Source organism: Lissotriton vulgaris, chromosome 4_1 (genome assembly GCF_964263255.1).
Source record: "Lissotriton vulgaris chromosome 4_1, aLisVul1.2, whole genome shotgun sequence".
Classification (NCBI taxonomy): domain Eukaryota; kingdom Metazoa; phylum Chordata; class Amphibia; order Caudata; family Salamandridae; genus Lissotriton; species Lissotriton vulgaris.
In genome coordinates, this window is record NC_141691.1 from 128,572,981 (window position 1) to 128,592,131 (window position 19,151).

Genomic DNA, 19,151 nt, shown 5'->3' on the forward strand with positions numbered 1-19,151 from the left:
GCAGGATCTCCGCTCGATGCTAAGTCTTATAGAGAGCGACATTGCCGCCTTGGACCGAGAACTACTTATCTCTGCCTCCGATTCGGGTGAGGCAAAGCACCTGGCCCTGCTGCTTGAATTTTGAGAAGCGGCTGAACATGAGCTATTATTCCTTAATGAACAATACTCCGCGCGATGCTATGGCGAGGGTGAGAGGCCTGGAAGGATACTGGCTCACACCTTGTGCCCCCCAGTGACTCTGCCTACATCACAGCTATTGCCGGGCCTCAGGACAACCTACTACACTCCACCCCGGAAATCCGCGATCATTTCTTTTCCTACTACAAAACGTTATATTCTTCCAAGATCACTGGAGATCTGCGTGAACAGGGGGAATATTTATCCGAAATAGCACTGGTATATCTAGAAAGATATATGCAGGACTTTTTTCTGTCCCCATTTCACAAGGCAGCATAATTGAAGCCATTGATGCACTTCGGGGCTCCTCTGCGCTTGGACTAGACGGCTTTTCGGACAATTTCTATAAGGCATACAAGGACATTTTAGTCCCGAGACTGGTTGAAGTATATGCAGAGTCTCTTGCGGCAGGCACACTTCCCCCGACGTTTAGAGACGCGGTCATTATTCTCCTTCCCAAACCCAGAAAAGACCCTACACTGTACAGCTCCAACAGGCCGTTATCATTGTTAAACTCCGATTATAAAATATTAGCCAATGTCATTGCAATACAACTGTCATTACTGATGGAATCCATTATTGCCCCGTCACAATCTGGCTGTGTCCCCCATAGGCCTACCTACCTAAATCTTCGTACATTATTCACAGTACTACATAGGATTGACCCTGCCACTCTAGCTGCCACTATCATGTTGGATGCTGAAAAAGCATTTGACTCCCTTGAGTGGCCCTTTTTTTGTCTGTAATGCGACGCATGGGTATGCCAGAATGCTTTGTCTCTACGGTGGCCCTTTTATACATTAAACCCACTGCCAGGCTACGCCTCAACGGTACCCTCTCCGAGCCCTTCACCCTATCCCGCGGCACTAGACAGAGGTGCCCTTTGTCTCCATTGCTATTTATTCTAGCAATGGATCCTTTAGTTCGCCATTTCCAGGAAAAGCATTTACATCGCGGTATTCAGTTTCGTACAGGCCCCCTTCTGGTTTCGCTTTATGCAGACAATACTATTTCATATGTTAGAATGCCCCACTTGAATTTGGAACCCTTGAAATTAGAAATTGTACGGTTTGGCAAATTTTCCGGGCTCAGCATTAACTGGTATAAGTCGTCATCTTTCCGCTCACGGCTGGCACGACTGCATGGCCTTGTGAGTTTCCACTTGAATGGTGCAATGACGCGATTAAGTATCTTGGGGTCTATGTTCATCTTGATGCAGGCACCATGATCGGACTGAACTATGTCAGGGCTGTTGGATCCCTGGAATCACAAATCACAAAATGGCTGCGTCTGCCTTTATCAATGGCTGGTAGAGTTGCCATAATTAAAATGGTCGTTCTCCCTCGGTTTTTGTACCTTTTTAATAATATTCCCATTCCCCTTACTAAAACATTTTTTGCGCAATTGCGTTCATTGTTATTAAGCCTTGTCTGGGCAGACAAGACGCCTCGGGTTCGGTGGCAGAACTTGGTTTTGCTGTATGAGAGGGGGAGCTTTGGAGTTCCTGATTTTCATTTGTACTACCTAATAGCACAATGTTGTTATGCACATGTCTGCTTTTCCCCTGACGCTCGCGTCCCATATTCTAAGCCGGAGGCCGATCTGGTATTCCCACGCACCCTGTCTACTATCCTACCTACGGTATTACCTCAGGACCCCTGGGATATTCAAACAGTGTCTACCACATGCTGGGCGTGGGGAAAGCGGTGCAGATTGCTCGGGCTTGAGACACTCTATTCTCCTGCGCTACCCCTGCCTAACCCTTCCTTGCTTCCAATTACTGGCGAAGTTTTGGTCCAGCATACGCTGGAAAAGTTTGACATTCGTACATTGGGCGATCTGTTCCCTGATGGTCACATTTTCTCTGTGTCTGTGGAGGCCCGATTCGCGATTGTTCCTTTATGGACACCTTTGTAATGAAGCGTATGCACTCAATGCTCCGTGCCACTTTCCCTTCATTTCCTGCGGCCCCTAAACCTTCTCCTCCACTGACATTATTAATACAGAGCCCTACTGGCGCACACTTGGTCTCCAAACTATATAAACAATGTGGAGCGGCCAGACCTGTGTCTGATGCTAAGGTGCATGCGGCCTGGGAGGCGGACCTGGGAGGGCCCATTACTGACGACCAAGGAGAATGGTGCTGTAGCGCTACCAAGGAGATCTCATTAAACAGTAGACACAAGTTACTTCATTTCAAATTCCTTCGTAGGATGTATCACACACCCGCCCGTTCTCAAAGAATTGACCACAATAGACCTCATCACTGTCCGAAATGCTTGGCTCCATTTGCCGATTTTGCACACCTTGCTTGGACTTGCCCCAAGATACATCAGTATTGGTCCCTAGTGCATTCAACGCTGGAGGACATGCTGTCCATGCAACTACTGCCTACCCCTGAGATCGCGCTGTTGGGATATGTTGCAAACTTCCCCAAGAAGATCAGGAAGCTGGCAGCTCTGGGCTTTCAGCTGGCCAAGCGCGAAGATGCTCTATTATGGGGAAGCAAAAGGACTCCTTTTCTGCAAGCATGGCTCCGTAGTTTAGCTTTTTGCAATGTTAATAGTGAGGAATACTCCACCCTGATTCCCAGTGCCTCCCGCCCTGTAGATTTTGGGGACCATACAGAGCCTACATAGCCAAAAAGCGATCTGAGCGAGACTCACCAGCGTCGAGTGGCATTACTCCTGAGGGTATTGGGTAGGCGTCAGTTCAAGGAGGGGTGTTGGGCCAATATTCTGCTGCTTTGCATATTGCTGATGTCAATATGTTCCTATCGAGGACGTTCGATTGCTGTTGGGATTATTGTCTCTTCAAATTGTTGGACCTTTTTTTTACAATTCCTGACTGTATACCCTTGACATTTAATCGTATTGCATCTTCTGTTCACAATGTTATATGAAACCATGTTACAGGACAACCTCTATGTGCATGATTTGTTGTCAATAATGCTGCGGACTGCACTATAATGATCAATCTCCTTTACTATGCATAAACTGAAAATAACGATTAAAAAAAAAAAGTATGCCCTTGGAAATTTTCTCGATTCAGAAAAGGGGGTGGTGATGGACAGAGTCTCTGAATTAAGCAGACCACTCCTACCCAGTCAACAGATCAGGGCTTGATCCATCACCGTTTTTTAGCTCACTGCACCATCCCAGCTCAGAACCTGGCTACATGCAAATTAGTCTGTTCCTGGCCCAGTGCATCAGGGGAACAGGGCAGACCAAACTACCAAGCCAATTCTTTCACTGGAAAGGAAAAAAGCTTCCGGGGACCGGTTTCTGGCATTTTCTCAGCAGCAGCTGATGACCTACCCTTTCTTAAGGCATGGTAAACCCATTATTTTACCAAAACATGGAGGATCACCTATACAGTTATGTGACATAGTCAGGAGGTATTATGCGTGCATTAATTAACAGATGAGCTCACATTCATACTTCTTACCCTACATTTTGGTTGTTCGAAGGTCACGTGTATCTGGAACCTGGTGCCAACCTATAGTCACACTCTAGTTAGGAAAGAGGACACCAATGTCAGGTGGACAAGGAATAAGAATTTGATTCCTCTCAATACTTCTTTTAATGTTCTATTGGGTTAGGTATCTGGCTGCGACAATGTGGTTATATTGATTCAATTGTTTTTCAAATTCATTGCAAGCTCTTACATTCCCTGCTATTAAGATAGATCATCGCGCTGTGTGTATGTTTATACAGCTACTGCTGAGATGAAAACTTTGTCACATGCAATGAAGCATTTTTTTATTTTGGTCTTGCTGCTTGTCATTGTGGAATTAGAGGTGTTTGCTGCGGGTCTCGAAACATTCAAGAGATAATTGGATGTTTCAAAGATCCCGCTAAGGTGTATGCTATAAACAATAGAGCGCATCCTGCATTTTTGATTTAATAGAATTTGTTCCTCCAAACCTATCTCAAATAACACATGCAAATGTGAAATCACATTTCTATTCAAATGTATTTGGAAGCACAAAACATTTTCATTTGACACTATGTGTAGATTGAAAAAAATATATACTACTCACATGTTGTAATGTGAGGGTCTGAACCTGTGTTATATTACAAAATGTTTAAAATACCAAGAACAACAACAAAAACTGTCTGTAAGTGATCATGAGGTGGTAATGAGAGGTGACAGATTTGTGCCTCCATCTGGTCTTCGTTTACATATATTTAAACTTGCTCACGAAGGTCATCTGGGGCAAGGAATGAACATCAAAAGAATCAAACAGGCATTTTGGTGGCCGGGGATGGAGGATCAGATTCGCAGGTGGGTTGAAAATTGTATTATGTGCAAGGAAAGTGAGAAAAGACTTAAAGTGGGGAATCAGAAAAACATGGGACAGATTAGTGATCCTGGAAAGGCTTGGCACACAATTTGTTTAGATTTTATTTGTCCCATTTCTGAACTCTCTTTAGATTTGCGTTTTGCAGTGGTTATTGTTGATGTCCATTCCAGATGGCTTATGGTCAAATTTGTCGATGACATTACCACACAATCTACTATTGAAGTGTTAGAAATATTGTTTCTTGAGGAAGGTGTTCCACATATGTTGTTGACGGATAATGGCACGCAATTGACTTCAGGCGCAATGCATTGTTTTTTTGAAAAGTGTGGAATCAAACATTCTTGTACCTCCCTTCACAATCCCATGGAGAATGGTATGGTAGAGAGAGCCACTAGGTTAGTGAAGGGCCCCTTACAATTAGCTTTGGTGAATGGACAATCTCCTAGACGTTTTTGATTGAAGAAATGCTGTGGGCTTATCGCACCATTGAGCACAGCGTTACTCATTTGTCACCTTTTCAAAGCATGAGAGGACGTATGCCAGGTTCCAGACTAGTTCTAGCCTGGTTAAAAGATTGGGTGTCATCTGCTGGTGATCGCCCTGAAGATTTTTTTGATTCGAAGTACAGAATTGGTGATTGGGTCAAATTGAAGTCTGGAACAATTAAAGCTGGTTTAAGCACATTTTTTGGTCCCTGTCGGGTTATTAGTGTAACTAAACAATTTATGGTTGTGGAAAGGGGTCAGATTTGCCCTCTATCAAAGGAGAGGAGCTGTTGTCAGGCAGTCTGGTGACAATGATGGGTGTTCTGGCGCAATGTTTATTCCTGACAAACATCTTAATGCAGAAACAGAGAAGATGGGTCATGAGGTTGTTGAACTAAGTACTTCTCATGAGAATGTTGATGAGCATAACACTGTTCATGGTGATTCTGGAAAAGTTTGTTAATTTCGATACTATGGGTAATTCTGGTTCTAGCATTCGCAAACCAGCTTCTTATTTACAAGATTATGGGCCATATGTATCACGGAACCAATTTGCGATTCTGTAATAGCGATTTTTAAGAAATCGCTATTTCAGAATCGCAAAATGGTATGTATCAAGAAAAACACTTTTTTTTGCGATTTCTTGATATTCCTTAATTGCGAATTCGCAATTGCGAATTCGCAAATTGCGAATTCGCAATTAAGTAATACTTTCCCCTTCATTTCTATGGGTGGCCCATAGGAAGGAATGGGAATTTTTTCTCAATTTGCAAATTCGCAATTTGCTAATCGCAAATTGAGAATAATTTCAAGGGTGCAGGGGTGTCCAAAGGACACCCTGTTGCACCCCTGAAATAGGCATAGGTGCACATGTATGTGCGTCACATGGCACTTTGAAAAATGCAAAAATTTGCATTTTTCAAGGAATTCGCAACTTACCACCAACCAGAAGTTGGTGGTAATTTGCGATTCCTTAAGGCCATTTAGCAAATTTTTTTGCCTTCTTACATTGCATTTAAGGAATCGCAAAATTTGCTATTCCTTAAATGCAATCGCAAAATAAGGAATCGCAAATTTTGCGATTCCTTATTTTGCATTGGATTTTCCTTCATACATATCATTTTGTGAATTCCCATTAGCAAAGGCCGAAATTCTGCGAATTTCGGCCTTTGCGAATACGAATTTCAATGATACATATGGCCCTTTGTCACTGTTTGAGTTAGGGCTGTTCTGGTGTTACAGGAGTCATGTTAGCATTTCTATTTCTCATTTACCTGTTTTGTTTTATTTTTTTTTGTTTTATTTTTTTCCTTTTTATTGATAAAAAGGAGGATGTGTAATGATGGTACTTACCTTTGAGCAATGTGTAACTTACCTTATTTCTTCTGCTTCTTGTTTTGCTTACAATCTTACCTCACCTCATGCTGGAATGGTATGACCTCAGTGTTCTGTAGAAAGTAAGGCTTACGACACTCGATATTCGGCAGCTATTGCTGGACCGTCGAGGTTGTCGGATGCCAGGTTTCCTTCTCCAATAAATCTCCTTTCAACTTCTTTTTGAGTAATGAGTGTCTTTGTCGACTTTCATCACAACAGTTACCCTCCTCAGTTTTTGAAAATAATGATAGTAGAGTTTATTTACACACAGTGGATTTAGGTAAACATTGACACCTCTGGATATGGTTTACTTCCAAATTGCTCTATTTTAAATAATCTCGGAACTGCAAATGTAGTTTATTTCAATGAACTGGTGAAAATAAAATCTTTAAAGTACAAAATCCCCCAAAACAGCACTAAGATGATGCTTGGAACTCTGTGTTTTGCAGCCACCTTGTAATTCCATTGGGTCTTCTTGTATCTTGCAGCGATTACAGGTACGTGGCTGCAGCGCTCGCGGTCATGAGGAACGTCACTCAGCAGATCAACGAGCGGAAGAGACGCCTGGAAAACATCGACAAAATTGCCCAGTGGCAGGCCTCGGTTCTAGACTGGGAGGTAAGATCTTGTCTTCAGTCCCAGAGACAGAATTTTCTGGTGTGGGCACCTGCAGGTTAGCAGCTCTGGCAACCTCTGTAGAATGGATTATGTCAGTGGCATCCTTAGAGCAACATTTTTATGCCTTGTTTTGTGTTCTAGACAGCCTTGTGCCAGCATCATTTGTTTGCAGCCTTTAGTTGTTGTTGTTGCTTTTGGTGGTAAACTGAGCACTAGCTGACAACCTTTTTCATGGTATGAATTTGTAAGAATACATTGAAAACCGAGTGATTCAAATGATCCCCCAACACAAGTAAAGCCCTTTTACACAAGAAAATATTTTATATAACATGGCATCATGTAAAGAAACCGTACACTTTGTATATTTACCCAGAAATGGCTTTCAGGCTCAGGTTGCAGCTGCAAAGTATGGCTGTTGTCTGTTACGTCAAGCTGACGTGGGAGAGGACAGGTCTGAGCGCAAAGATCCAGTTCTTAATTTGTGCCGGTGTGCCGTTTGAGGACAGGGACTTTTGCGTTTCATCCTCAGACTTTGACCTATAACAAGAGAAAGGCTGAAAGAAGAAGGAAGAATAAGAGGAAAGCAGTGACAAAAGGCAAAGCAGGGATGAAAAAGGACATCTCGAGTGAAAGCCAGAAATAGAACGGTGGAGGGGGTGAAAGAGGCAGGAGCTGTAATAAAAAATAGGTTGCCTTGGCGTTCACCAGCATCAAAAACGTTGTGTTTGCTTATTTGTTTTTATTTGTATTGAAATGTAAAAAAAATAAATTATAGTAGGAAATCCCCAACGATTAAAGAAAGCTACACAACTTTTATGAAAAGTCCATGTAAAGAACTGTTTTAAGTCATTTTCATCACCCCCTCATTATTAAGGTTCATAGCTGCCAAGGTTTCAGTGTGACATTTCATAATTTCAGTGTAAATATGAGTGACATTCAACGATTACTAGTAACACTTTGTAATGTGTTGCTCTAGTCTTTTCAGAACCCTTCTTTGTCTTTCCATTCTATGTTCCATTTGGAATGCTGTTTTATTTAGTTGTAACGGGCCTTTCTGGGGGTTGTAAGCTGAGCTGCTGCGCAGCACCTGTCTGTGATTAAACCTACTCTTAATCTCCTAATCGAGTATGACTCAATCACTACAGAAAAACGTGGCGACGAGGATGGGATGTGGTACGATACTGAATGGTCTTTGTAGGAAAGGGATAATTGAACCAATTGAATCCTCCCTTTGGCTTTCTCCCTTAGTCGTCGCTAAAAAGAAAAATGGCGAGCTTCGTGTCTGTGTGGACTTACGCAGTCTGAATAAGAACATTTGGATAGATTCTTTTCCATTCCCAAAAACCCCTGACATGTTGTCACTCATTGATGGGTCTAAGTGGTTTAGCAAACTGGATTTAGCATCTGCGTACCACCAGATCGTTTTAGATCCTGCTTCACGACATTTCACTGCCTTTGTATCCCCTGTTGGCTCTTTCCAGTACTGCCTCATGCCATTTGGGTTGGCATCTGCGGCAGCGGTCTTCCAGAGGATCATACCCAATATTTTGAAAGGGATTGTTGGAGTTGTCGTCTTCCAGGATGATGTGTTGATTCACGGAGTCACTTGTGATGTGCATGATGAGATTTTGAGGAAAGTGTTGGAAGCGTTGTGTAATGCAGGTGTGGTTTTGAAGAAGGAAAAGTGTGTGTTCAAGGCACGGAAGGTCGAATATCTTGGCCATGTGTTGTCAGAAAATGGTGTGGAGCCAAGGCCTGGGTTAGTGAAAGCTATAGTTGACAGTTCACCTCCCAAGGATAAGAGTGGGTTGAAATCGTTTATTGGCTTATGCGAATTTTATTCTCGCTTTATACCGGACTATGCCACTAAGGTTCAACCTTTGTCGAACATGCTCAAAAGAGATGTTCCTTTTGCTTGGGATGTTCGCTGTGAGGCAGTTTTTACCTGGATTAAGCAACAGTTGGTGAGTTAAAAAGTTTTGAAGCCTTTTAATCCCAATCCCGTGTGTACGATTACTGTGGATGCAAGTGGGCTAGGTTTGGGTGCTGTTCTGACTCAGGAGGTAGGTGGTGTGGAACAAACCCTGGGCTATGCTTCTAGAGTTCTTCGTGGTTCAGAGTCCAACTTTGCTGTTATTGAGAAGGAACTTTTAGCATGCTGGTGGGCTATTAGTAAGTTCAACCCTTATATCTGGGGAAAGCATTTCCGGTTAAGGACTGATCACAGTCCTTTGGTTTCCATTCTTTCTGGTGTAAGAGTGAAAGAGCATTCACCAGGAATAGCTAGACTTTCAACTAAACTTCTCCAGTACGACTTTGAGGTAACCTATATCCCTGGTAGCAAGAACACAAGAGCCGATTATTTTTCGAGAAATCCTATTGAAGCTGATTGTGAGGATGATTTTGAGGAGGATTGTTTTGTTGCTTCAGTTGGTTTGGATGACATGTTTTCTATTAGTGAAGCTGAATGGAGGGAACATCTGTTGAAAGACTTTCTTCTTAATGAGGTTGTGAGATGTGTGAAAGAGGGTTGGCCTAGAGAGAAAAATGCACATATCTCTTTGCAAACCTTTGTGAAAGTCTCCAACGAACTCTCTATTGAAGGAGGGTTACTGATGCGTGGTGATAGGTTGATCCCTCCTTGCGACCTCAGAAACAGAATTGTGAAAGGTGCACACGAGGGTCATCTTGGGAAAACTTTAACTAAGAGGAGGGTCAGGGAGCATTTCTGGTGGCCCAAAATGGATCAGGACATTGATACTGTTGTTGAAGAGTGTGTTGCTTGTTCAAGTGCTGAGAAGTGTTTGAAGGTACGTTCTCCTCCTTTGCAACCTATTCCCCTTCCTGACAGACTCTGGGAGAAGATAGGTATTGATTTGGTTGGCCCATTTTACTTGCTCCCTTCCTCCTCAAGGTTTGCCATAGTTGCCGTTGACTACTACTCTAAATGGCCGGAAGTTCCTTTTGTTGGTGAGCCCAATTCCAAAAATGTATTGACTTTTTAAAGGATCTCTTCCTACAGGAGGGTTTTCCTTCCACAATTGTGAGCGATAACGGCGTTCAATTTGTGAGCCAAGAGTTTAACTCTTTCTTGTGCCAGAGTGGGATCGATCATTTGAGGAGCTCCCTTTATCACCCTCAAACGAACGGTTTAGTGGAGCGCATGAACAGGGTGCTTAATAATTGTGTTCAATGGGCTATTGCTCAACATTGCCATGTCCCAAATGCGGTCAGATCCATGTTGTGGTTCTATCGTACCACACCCCATACCTCAACCAAGGTGTCTCCTTATGAATTGTTACGTGGGAGAAAACCCTGTTCTAAAGTTTGTCCCGGTTGGATGTCACGTTGGGTGAAGTTAAATTCTTTGAGCAATGTAGATGAGGTGGTTAGGGCTAATGTTACGTGTGCCCAGTCCAAACAGAAACTTGATTTCGACTCCAGGAAAAAGGTTGTTACTCAACAGTTTCTTGTTGGTGACAGTATTCGTATTAAGCTGCCTGTGCACACCACCAAGGGTAGTGCCAAGTTCTCCGAACCTTTTGTTATCGATAAGGTCTGTGGTAATGCTGTGCGAGTGAATATGAAGAACTGGTGGAACATCGCCAGAGTTGTCAAGGCAAATGATAATGTCAGGAATACGTGTTTTGGGTTTGCCTCCGCTTCTTGTGGTGGTGACTCTTTGCCCTCTAATTCTGTGTGCGCTGAAGACTTGTCTCTTCTCGTTCTCCTCGCCCTGAGGGACCTCGAAGGAGTGGTCGTCTTCGTTCTATTCCTGCTAGGTATCGTTAAGTTTGCAAGTCATTTATCCTGCAATGTTTTCTTTGTTTCTTTTAATGTTTTAAATGTTTTTCTTATTTTCCTTTGTTGTTTAGGAAGAGAGGATAATGTAATGTGTTGCTATAGTCTTTTCAGAACCCTTCTATGTCTTTCCATTCTATGTTCCATTTGGAATGCTGTTTTATTTAGTTGTAACAGGCCTTTCTGGGGGTTGTAAGCTGAGCTGCTGCGCAGCACCTGTCTGTGATTAAACCTACTCTTAATCTCCTAACCGAGTACGACTCAATCACTACACACTTTATCGCATGCAAAATGTAGCAGTGAACGAAACATATAAATATAAGAAATTACACCCATTTGAGAAACTTTAAGAAGGTCTTAAAACTGCTGCAAAGCACCAGAAATGGAAGGGCACTTTTAGTGCTGTCTGTGAGAAGTGTCTCTGCAAGTCACTGTCTGTCACACTTGTGGTGATGTGAGGGCCCCCGGCCCGCATCGCTAATAATGAAACACAGTAGTGGGGTGATTCAACTGGCTCTGAGTACGTGCGCTCAGCTCTTTTTATTTAACAGGGTCATCTGACTGATGACGCCTGTGGTGGGTGTGTGTTCAGTGTGTGACAACATTCTGCAACACTAGAACGTGTCTCTCCGACACTACAACGCTCACTGGCTCACCCAGGTGCAAACGCTCTGCTTTACTAGCGATCGATGAGACAGTCACTCTGTAGTCACAAGGGTCGCTGGTGAGAGGAGATCTCAGTTGCAGAAGAACTGGAAGCACTGCGGCTGTTATGAGAGTTTGAGAGGCGCCACGTGCCCGGCTGCCCTGGCTTTTAAAGATAATAAAGCACCACCTGCTCAGCTCTCCCGGGTTCAGAGCGTTTGTCGAAGTCAGTCGTGTGTTGAAGTTTTGTTGCCAGGCAACAGCAGCAACAGTTCTTGGGGCCCTGGCTGGGGCACTGATAGGCTGCAAAAATTGAACATCCTGCCACATCATAGGTCGGTGGAAACCTGTTGCCGAGGGAGGCGGCAGAGTTACAATTAAACAGAGATTCTCATTGCCTTCACCGACCCAGACAGGGCCTCCTAGCACCACCCTGGTCCTAATCAATTACATTTTATGGCATCATGATCAACATAACAGAGTCTGTGTAGGTTGGCTGACTATAGGATCCAAGGGGGGCTTCAGCGTGGATCATGATCTCAGCTGCCTGATAGCTAAGCTCTGACACCTCAGCAGGGATGTATGACGCTACATTTACATCGCGGTACATTACATCGCGGTTTTTAAAACGCAAATCATTACAACGACTTGCGTTAGAGGGTGTTGGACTTAGGAGTAGTATAATTTACTATTCCAACTCCAGTCTACATACAGTAGGGAAAGTGTTGGATAGTAAATTATACTATTCCTTGTCCTAGAGCGCCATCCAGCGTAAATCGCTGTAACGACTTGCGTTGTGAAAACTGCGATGTAATAGCATCGCAATGTAATCCCCGCGTTGTAAACAATGTTTCCCCCTCAGCAGCTGTAATTTTAAGGCTCATGATCTTGAGACGTCACCATGGTCACACACTCTTAAAATTAAAGTAAATTAAATTAATAGGATAAGCAGGTATTGACAGAAAAAAAGTTAATTAAATTACTGAATATCGGAAAAAGTAGTGACACTTACTAGTAGCGAGCAGTGCCACCATGGTATGACTGGCCAGCCTGCCGTGACGACTCCCAAATGCACTGTGGGCAGCAGCTGCGCTGATCCAGGACTCTTTTTGACAAGTCACGCTGCCGCGACATTCTGAGCATAACTGCTCAGACAATGCAGACTACCAGTGGTGGCCCTGCTCATGGGTGATGGGGTCGTCACTGTCCATTGTGGCAGGGCACAACAAGACGCTGTACCAGCAGTGGTGGGTTGCGCTGCTGACAATACAGAAACTGTCTGACGCAGGCGCTTGTGCCCCCTAATTTGTGGTATGTGACAGTCTCAGTAGAGTTTGTGGGCTGTCTCAGCAGTAACCATTGACCATTTTCAGACTGACTCATTGAGTCGTCACTCGTGACGTCACATCAGTGAATCTAATGCCACACCCTTGATACATTGTAGCCTGCTTGAGGCAGCCCAGAGTGAGCTGCGCCAGCCCCCAAACCTGCCTCAAGCAGCACCGACCACATGGGCTGCCCACTTTCGGTCAGTGTGCTCATTTTGCAGTGCTCTGGCTTCAAAACAGAGGAGGCTCTATAAGTGCTTGACTTTCCATGTCAGTGCAGCGATGCAGACCAGCACACTCCAATGCATTAGGCTAACGCCTGATGCGTGGTACTTGGCAGGGATGAAGGTTGGTTGACTACAGTTCAATATTTTCAGAGTCTCCTTTTCTGGTCATTCTCAGAACTGTCTCCCACAAGTATGGAACACCGACCATATTATGCTCGTTTAGAATAACAGAGCAAAGGCAATGCAAGTACCCTAGTGTGTGACATAGCTTGTTTTTGTCATACTTGCATATTTGAGCTATTAAGGGCCCTGATGCACTCACAAAGCCTGTGACACATAAAACATTCACAGAGACAGATATTCCTCATAGAATCCGGCTTGCCTTTCTGACTTCTTCCCTCGAGGCTCCTCATACCTGCAGTGTGGCTGTGCAGAAACCCTGGTGATGCTCTTCCCTGTCTTCAGGTTTTGTAAGGCACTTAGGCTGGAGGACTGCAGGTCACAGGTCAGCAGCAATCAGCAGGCAGGCGTAAGCAGCCTCTTCCTAGTCTAGTGGGCAAATCACATTTCCAAACACGACATGTTTTCAAGAAGCATACCTGAAGAGGGATGCTGATTAAGGGTTCTTATCTGGCAGAAAAGCATTTTCAATCAGATGTCGGTACATTTTAATTAAAATTCTTCTAATTGTGAAGTGTGCTTATTATAACAGCATGGATTGTATATGGCACTGGACCAATACCAGGTTGCTCACTGGGGCTCAGTAGGTCTGGCTTGAGTTTGCAGTTGTCGTCAGATGTAATGTGATCAATCTAAAAAACTGCTTTCAGGAGTATACAAAGAGGGGCTTTGGCGGTGCCCATATGTTGGTAGCCAGGAGTGCATGTTTTGATTGGGCAGAAGTTGTAAGGTTCCACTGAAAAAGTGCTTCACTTATTCTTGCTTCCCTTATTATGCTGTGATTATTTTGTTTATTTATCTACCTGCCTGGGCCAGCAGCAGTATGGCCGCCTGAGCTTGAACTTTCAGTGGCACACACATGCCATTGTAATGATGTTAAAGAGTCTTAGATAAATAGATAATTTAAAGTGTTTGTTTTTCTCTGGCAGCAGCACAGATGGGAGGAGGGCAGCCATGAGGCTCAGAATCCTCACCTCACTTTAGACTTCAAAGTGCAGTTATATGTTGGACAGCAGTTTGGGATGCCCAGGTCCGACCTTACGTGATCCATAAACAATTGCTTTCTGAGCACTACTAAGAGAGGGGCTTAGGGTCCACCCATATGTTGGTTCTCCTGATTATAGGATTTGGGTGTCCAAAATGTGTGTGCTTCCACACTTGCACTTTTTGGCTTGTGGTAAAGCTTATACTCAATACAGCAGGACTAAGCTGGTTATAGTGACAATGATCATGGCTAGACGCCTGATCTGCGTATTATAAAATGTGATGATAAAGGCCTGATGTTCTTATTGTGAAAAGAAGATGTTAAAGTAAAGAGTCATTTGTGTGGATTGCTATTAATTTCTATTAAAGCCTACAGATAGGGATTTTGCTACACAGAATTTCACAGGTTGCCATAGCAGGCAACGGTGTTGGTTACCCCATGTGACAAGAATTGGTTATAGGTTTTCCCTGTGAGAATTCTAGTTAGGGTGTCTTAGAAGAGGTCATATATTTGCGTAGCCAACTGTATTTTTGTATACCTTTGTATTTTATAACTGTGTGTCTGATGGGTGCCATGTAGGAAAGCTTACACCCAAAGCTGTAAGCCTGAGTTGTTTATGGTGAGAAGCCAGATATGGGTCCTTTGCTTGCTACGCCACTGGATTCAAGCTAGTCTGGCTGATGAGGGGTGAAACCCCCAAACCGGTCCCAGGATGCTTGTTTCTGGTCCAGAGTGCACCTGGCCTGGCAGTTCGGACTAGACTGTTCCCATGAGGTACAAGGTCAAGACTGATTTGCATATGGCTGGGTCCAAACTGGGGTGGCATAGTGAGCAAAATAACAATGGATTGAACTCAGAAAAGTTTAAGCACCCCGTCTACCATCTTGTTGTGTTTGCTATGACTAGCTATAGGTCTTATTGGTGCACTGGGACACCCCATGTCTTATGCCATAAGTCTAGTCTGGTTATTATGAAATGTTATGACCAAGGTAGTTGGTGTCACTTACTCATTTTGCAAAACATTTGTTAAAACCAGTCAGCATTCAACAGTTGGTTGTTGTTACATTGTGTTATATGGCATAGACAGGTATTTTGTTACATGGAATCTCACATATTGCCATAGTAGGCAATGCCGTTGGTGTTTTTGCACCCACTCTTATAAAACCTGTGGGTTTTCACTGTGTTGATTCTTGTTAGGCCCTGTTGCGAGGGGTTGTATATTGTTTTGCAAGCTGTTATTTTTATACATCTTTGTAATTTTATAACTTTATGCATAATGGCTGCAGGTTTCTGTGCAATTAAATAGGCCAGTGTTGGTTAAGGTCTAAAAACCATTGATAAAGGGTAAAGGCCTTATTGGTGCATTGGAAAAAGCCATGCCAAATTTCATAGTCTGGATCTGTTTATTATGAAACGTTGTAACTGTGCCATTAGGTCTGACCTACTTATTGCAAAAAGCATGTGTTAAAGACAATAAGCTTTAAGGATGGATTGCTATTAAATTGTGCTAAAGACTGTAGACAAGTATTTTGTTATAAGGCATTTCACAGATTCCCATCGTAGGCAAGGGGTTTTGTGATCCAATCAAATAAATATGGGGATTGAAGATGTGCACTACTATAACCGTTGTTAGGCTCTCTTAGGAAATCTAATATTTTGCTTTGCCAACTGTAATTTTTATACAATTGTACATTTATGACAGTATTTCGGATGGTTGCGTTGTGGAAAGTGTATGCTCAATGCTGTAGAGTTGAGTTGGTTATGTTGACAAGCCAATGCCAACAGCTACAGCACTAATTGGTTCACGAGCAAAAAATGTGACGTCATAGGTCTGATCTGTTTGTTATGAAAAGTTATTATAAACGCAGTAGGCCTGACATAGTGATCGAGAAAAGCATATGTTAAAGCCAATAAGGTATATTGTTATTTCTCTGTATTAAAGCCAGCAGATATATATTTTTTTTACATGAAATATCACAGATTACCGTGTTAGGGAAGGATTGGTTTGGGAAACCACCGTTGATATTTCTTGCTAGAAGCTCTTCATAGCTGTCTGCCAGGGTCGTGCACTAAAATTAATCATTAATTAATGCATACATATATATATCCATAGATACTTAGAGGGCATTTTTTTTGTCTGCTCAGTTCTGCCATTGGTCTGCATGAGTGTCATTTACACTCTGCTTCCATCCATGACCGCTTATTGCATGGCGTAATGGTTCAGACCATATCTGTCATTGGGTCTCTTGCCTGTGAATGACAGTATTTTCTGATTACTTGTGTACATCCACCTGAGAATGACTGTGCTTCAATTTCAGGGCTGGTTGGCTAGTCCTTTAGTTTTCACTTTTCTCCTTTTATAGTTCCCTTTACCTTTCTTTGCTACTCCTCTTTTTATTTGAATGTTTCTAAAGACAATACATAGCTCTCTAAACAGTGCTAATGGGTCGCTTGCTTGCCACAACAAAAGGGGATGCTGAACGAAGCGTTTGAGCAAACCAAACACTCACCCCCAGTCAACTGATCTGGGTTTAATCCATCACCATTCTTTAGCTCACTCAGCCACCCCAGTTCAGACATGGCCATATGCAAATCAGTCTGACCCTGTGCCTCATGGGAACAGTCCAGCCCGAACTGCCAAGCCATGTCTTTCCTGGACCGGAAACAAGCATCCTGGGACCGGTTTTGCTTGCTTGCCACTCCTTCCATCTGCAGTGTGCCACATCTAATGGTACCACTTCCTCTGAACCAGGAGACCGTTATGGAATGCTAAGTTGGAATTTGGAGCTCTAGATTCAAGCGTGAGATCCTTAGGATATACGTGGAATGATGCAGCAGATGCATGAACCTATTAAACTTAAGCACAGGCTTAAATAAACCTTTGACTAAACTCTATTGACGGAGAAGGGCTCTTGGATGCTCCTGAAGGCAATAAGGCTGTTTTAACAACAGGGTGGGCTTTTTTAGAAGAGTATCTAAGCACCTTATAGTTGTCAAACTACTATAGTTATCTCCCCTGACCATTTAGTAAAGCTCTCTTCATTAATAGGGCCCTTTTTGGCCTTAATTTAATTGAGTAGGTATGCTCTATTACCACAAAGATTACTGCCTACAATACCAAGGCGCATAAACATTTTACATTTTTTTGGGGGGTTAGAGACACTCAGCCACGTTGATGAGCATCATCAGTACAGGAGACCTATCAGTATCCCGTGGTCCGCCGGACCGGACGCGCACTGTGCCCGCAGCCCCTTTCAAAGCAGCCTATTTTGTAAATAAACTGGATTAAGTGGGCAACCATTGCAGAGGCATTTACTATTCATCAGCCCGGGGACAGCAAAGGTGACCCCACCTGTGTCTGACGGTCCCCGCGTCCTACCTCGCGACTGTGATTGATGACCCTCCAGCATCCCTTCCCTCACATATCCAAGACTCATTCCTGGCCCTTTTCATACCATCAACTTGAAATCAGTTGTGAGGCTCAACAATGTCAGCATTTGTTAAGAGTCTAAACAGAATACACTTAGGTGGAAGGGGGAGGCCAGCCCTCCCGGGAGCAGCTGGCATCCCTGGCTCGCAGGATATGCTATGTTTACCTGTGCTATGCAATACTAGGATATTATAGTTTCTGTCTACCTCAATTCCTCTGTTAGCAAAGGGGGCTATGAAAGGGGTGTGGGTCCCTGTGCCCTGGGAGTAGGTTATTATTGCCTAAGTCTAGGCGTGTGTTCCCAATCATCACTGCCCCCACTTCCCTTACACTCTTACTTTTAGTCTTGCTCTGTTGTTTGTCCTACAGGCTTCCTTTTATTGTCTACATGTAGTTTTAGCGTCATAACAGAAATAGAAAAAATACTCCAGCTGATTTCCATTTTCCCTGCTTCCACATTTTTATAACAAAACAAGTTATGCACATATTCCCACTTTCTGCTTTTTTTAGAAGTTGTCAAAAGTTTTTAAAGCTGTTAAAATAAGTGTTAATCATCTTCCAGACTCAGGAATCGAAACAGATACATGATAAAGTTTTAAAAAACTTTTTTAGATTTTTTGAAAATGCTTTTGACCAAATCTCTCTTTCACAGGATTAAGGTTCACCAAGCTGGGGTGATTCCCCGTGCTGGTATTTCTCAGAATTCACAAAGTACTCCGAGAAAGGTTTAGGGGAATTGTTCTGAGAAGGAAGTTTGGGAAACCATCAAGGAGACTGTTTTGGAAGGTGGCTCCAAAGGAGCTTTTATTCCGAGCCGACAGCGGATGAGGCGGACGCGTTTTTGTCTTGTTTGCTGGTGAGGGGTTTGTTAAAAGCAATGCATATCCCTTGTTGCACCAGGTATTGCAGGCAGTGTGGTCTGGATCCTGTATTTAATTCTATTGTCAACCCTGTGGAAAAGGATTGAGGGCATTATTTCACAGAGGTCAGGAAGGATTTTTTGGAGGGTTTGGAGGATTCACCAGCCAGAAGTTGAAGACACCTGCAGTTGGCAGAATCTTCGAAGTCAGGAAGAGTTTCACTGGGATATTGGAGCTTTCACCATAAAGTAGAGGAAGGCGGCTGGATGGTGGAAGCAGGTGAGCAATTTGTTGCAAGTGCACTTACGTACATTTGCATCTACTATGGAGTTGGGGGATTTGGACCAGGAGGTTAAGTGGATGCTAATTGGGGCCCCAAATCTCTGCCACCTGGTTTCACACTGCCAATACCATAAGAACACGTGTTATGGAGTGAGAAGATGAACAGAAGGAACCAGCAGCAAACTAATGAGATGGTTGGGGGTGGCGTCAAGGCCTTTTGTGAGATATGTTGAGAGTCGTGCCGGGGCAGATGTGAGTGTGGAGCGGTCGAGCTTTTCAGCGTTCCAGTCAATCAAGAGGAAGATGTAAGCCTATTAGGGCTTCCACAGAATCAAAAGTTGGTTGGATAATCGTGACGCGTGCCACAAAGGCGTCCGGCCTCAAAGGCAGGCAAGCTTGATCAGAAAAGCTCTTCGGGGGGATGATGAACCGCGAAGACTACAGCTGAAA

The 19,151-nt window shown here is 43.5% G+C and overlaps 1 protein-coding gene across 3 annotated transcripts in view; it reads left to right on the forward strand.

Annotated features, from left to right (window-relative positions):
- The window catches only part of ARHGEF9 (Cdc42 guanine nucleotide exchange factor 9), a 1,106,557-nt gene that overhangs the window by 1,002,999 nt on the left and 84,407 nt on the right, over positions 1 to 19,151 (forward strand). For all 3 annotated transcript variants that reach the window (XM_086918380.1, XM_086918381.1, XM_086918382.1), the window contains one exon: positions 6,834 to 6,963. In XM_086918380.1, coding sequence (XP_086774506.1) covers positions 6,834 to 6,963 — 130 coding nt within the window. The remainder of the gene's footprint in view (positions 1 to 6,833; positions 6,964 to 19,151) is intronic.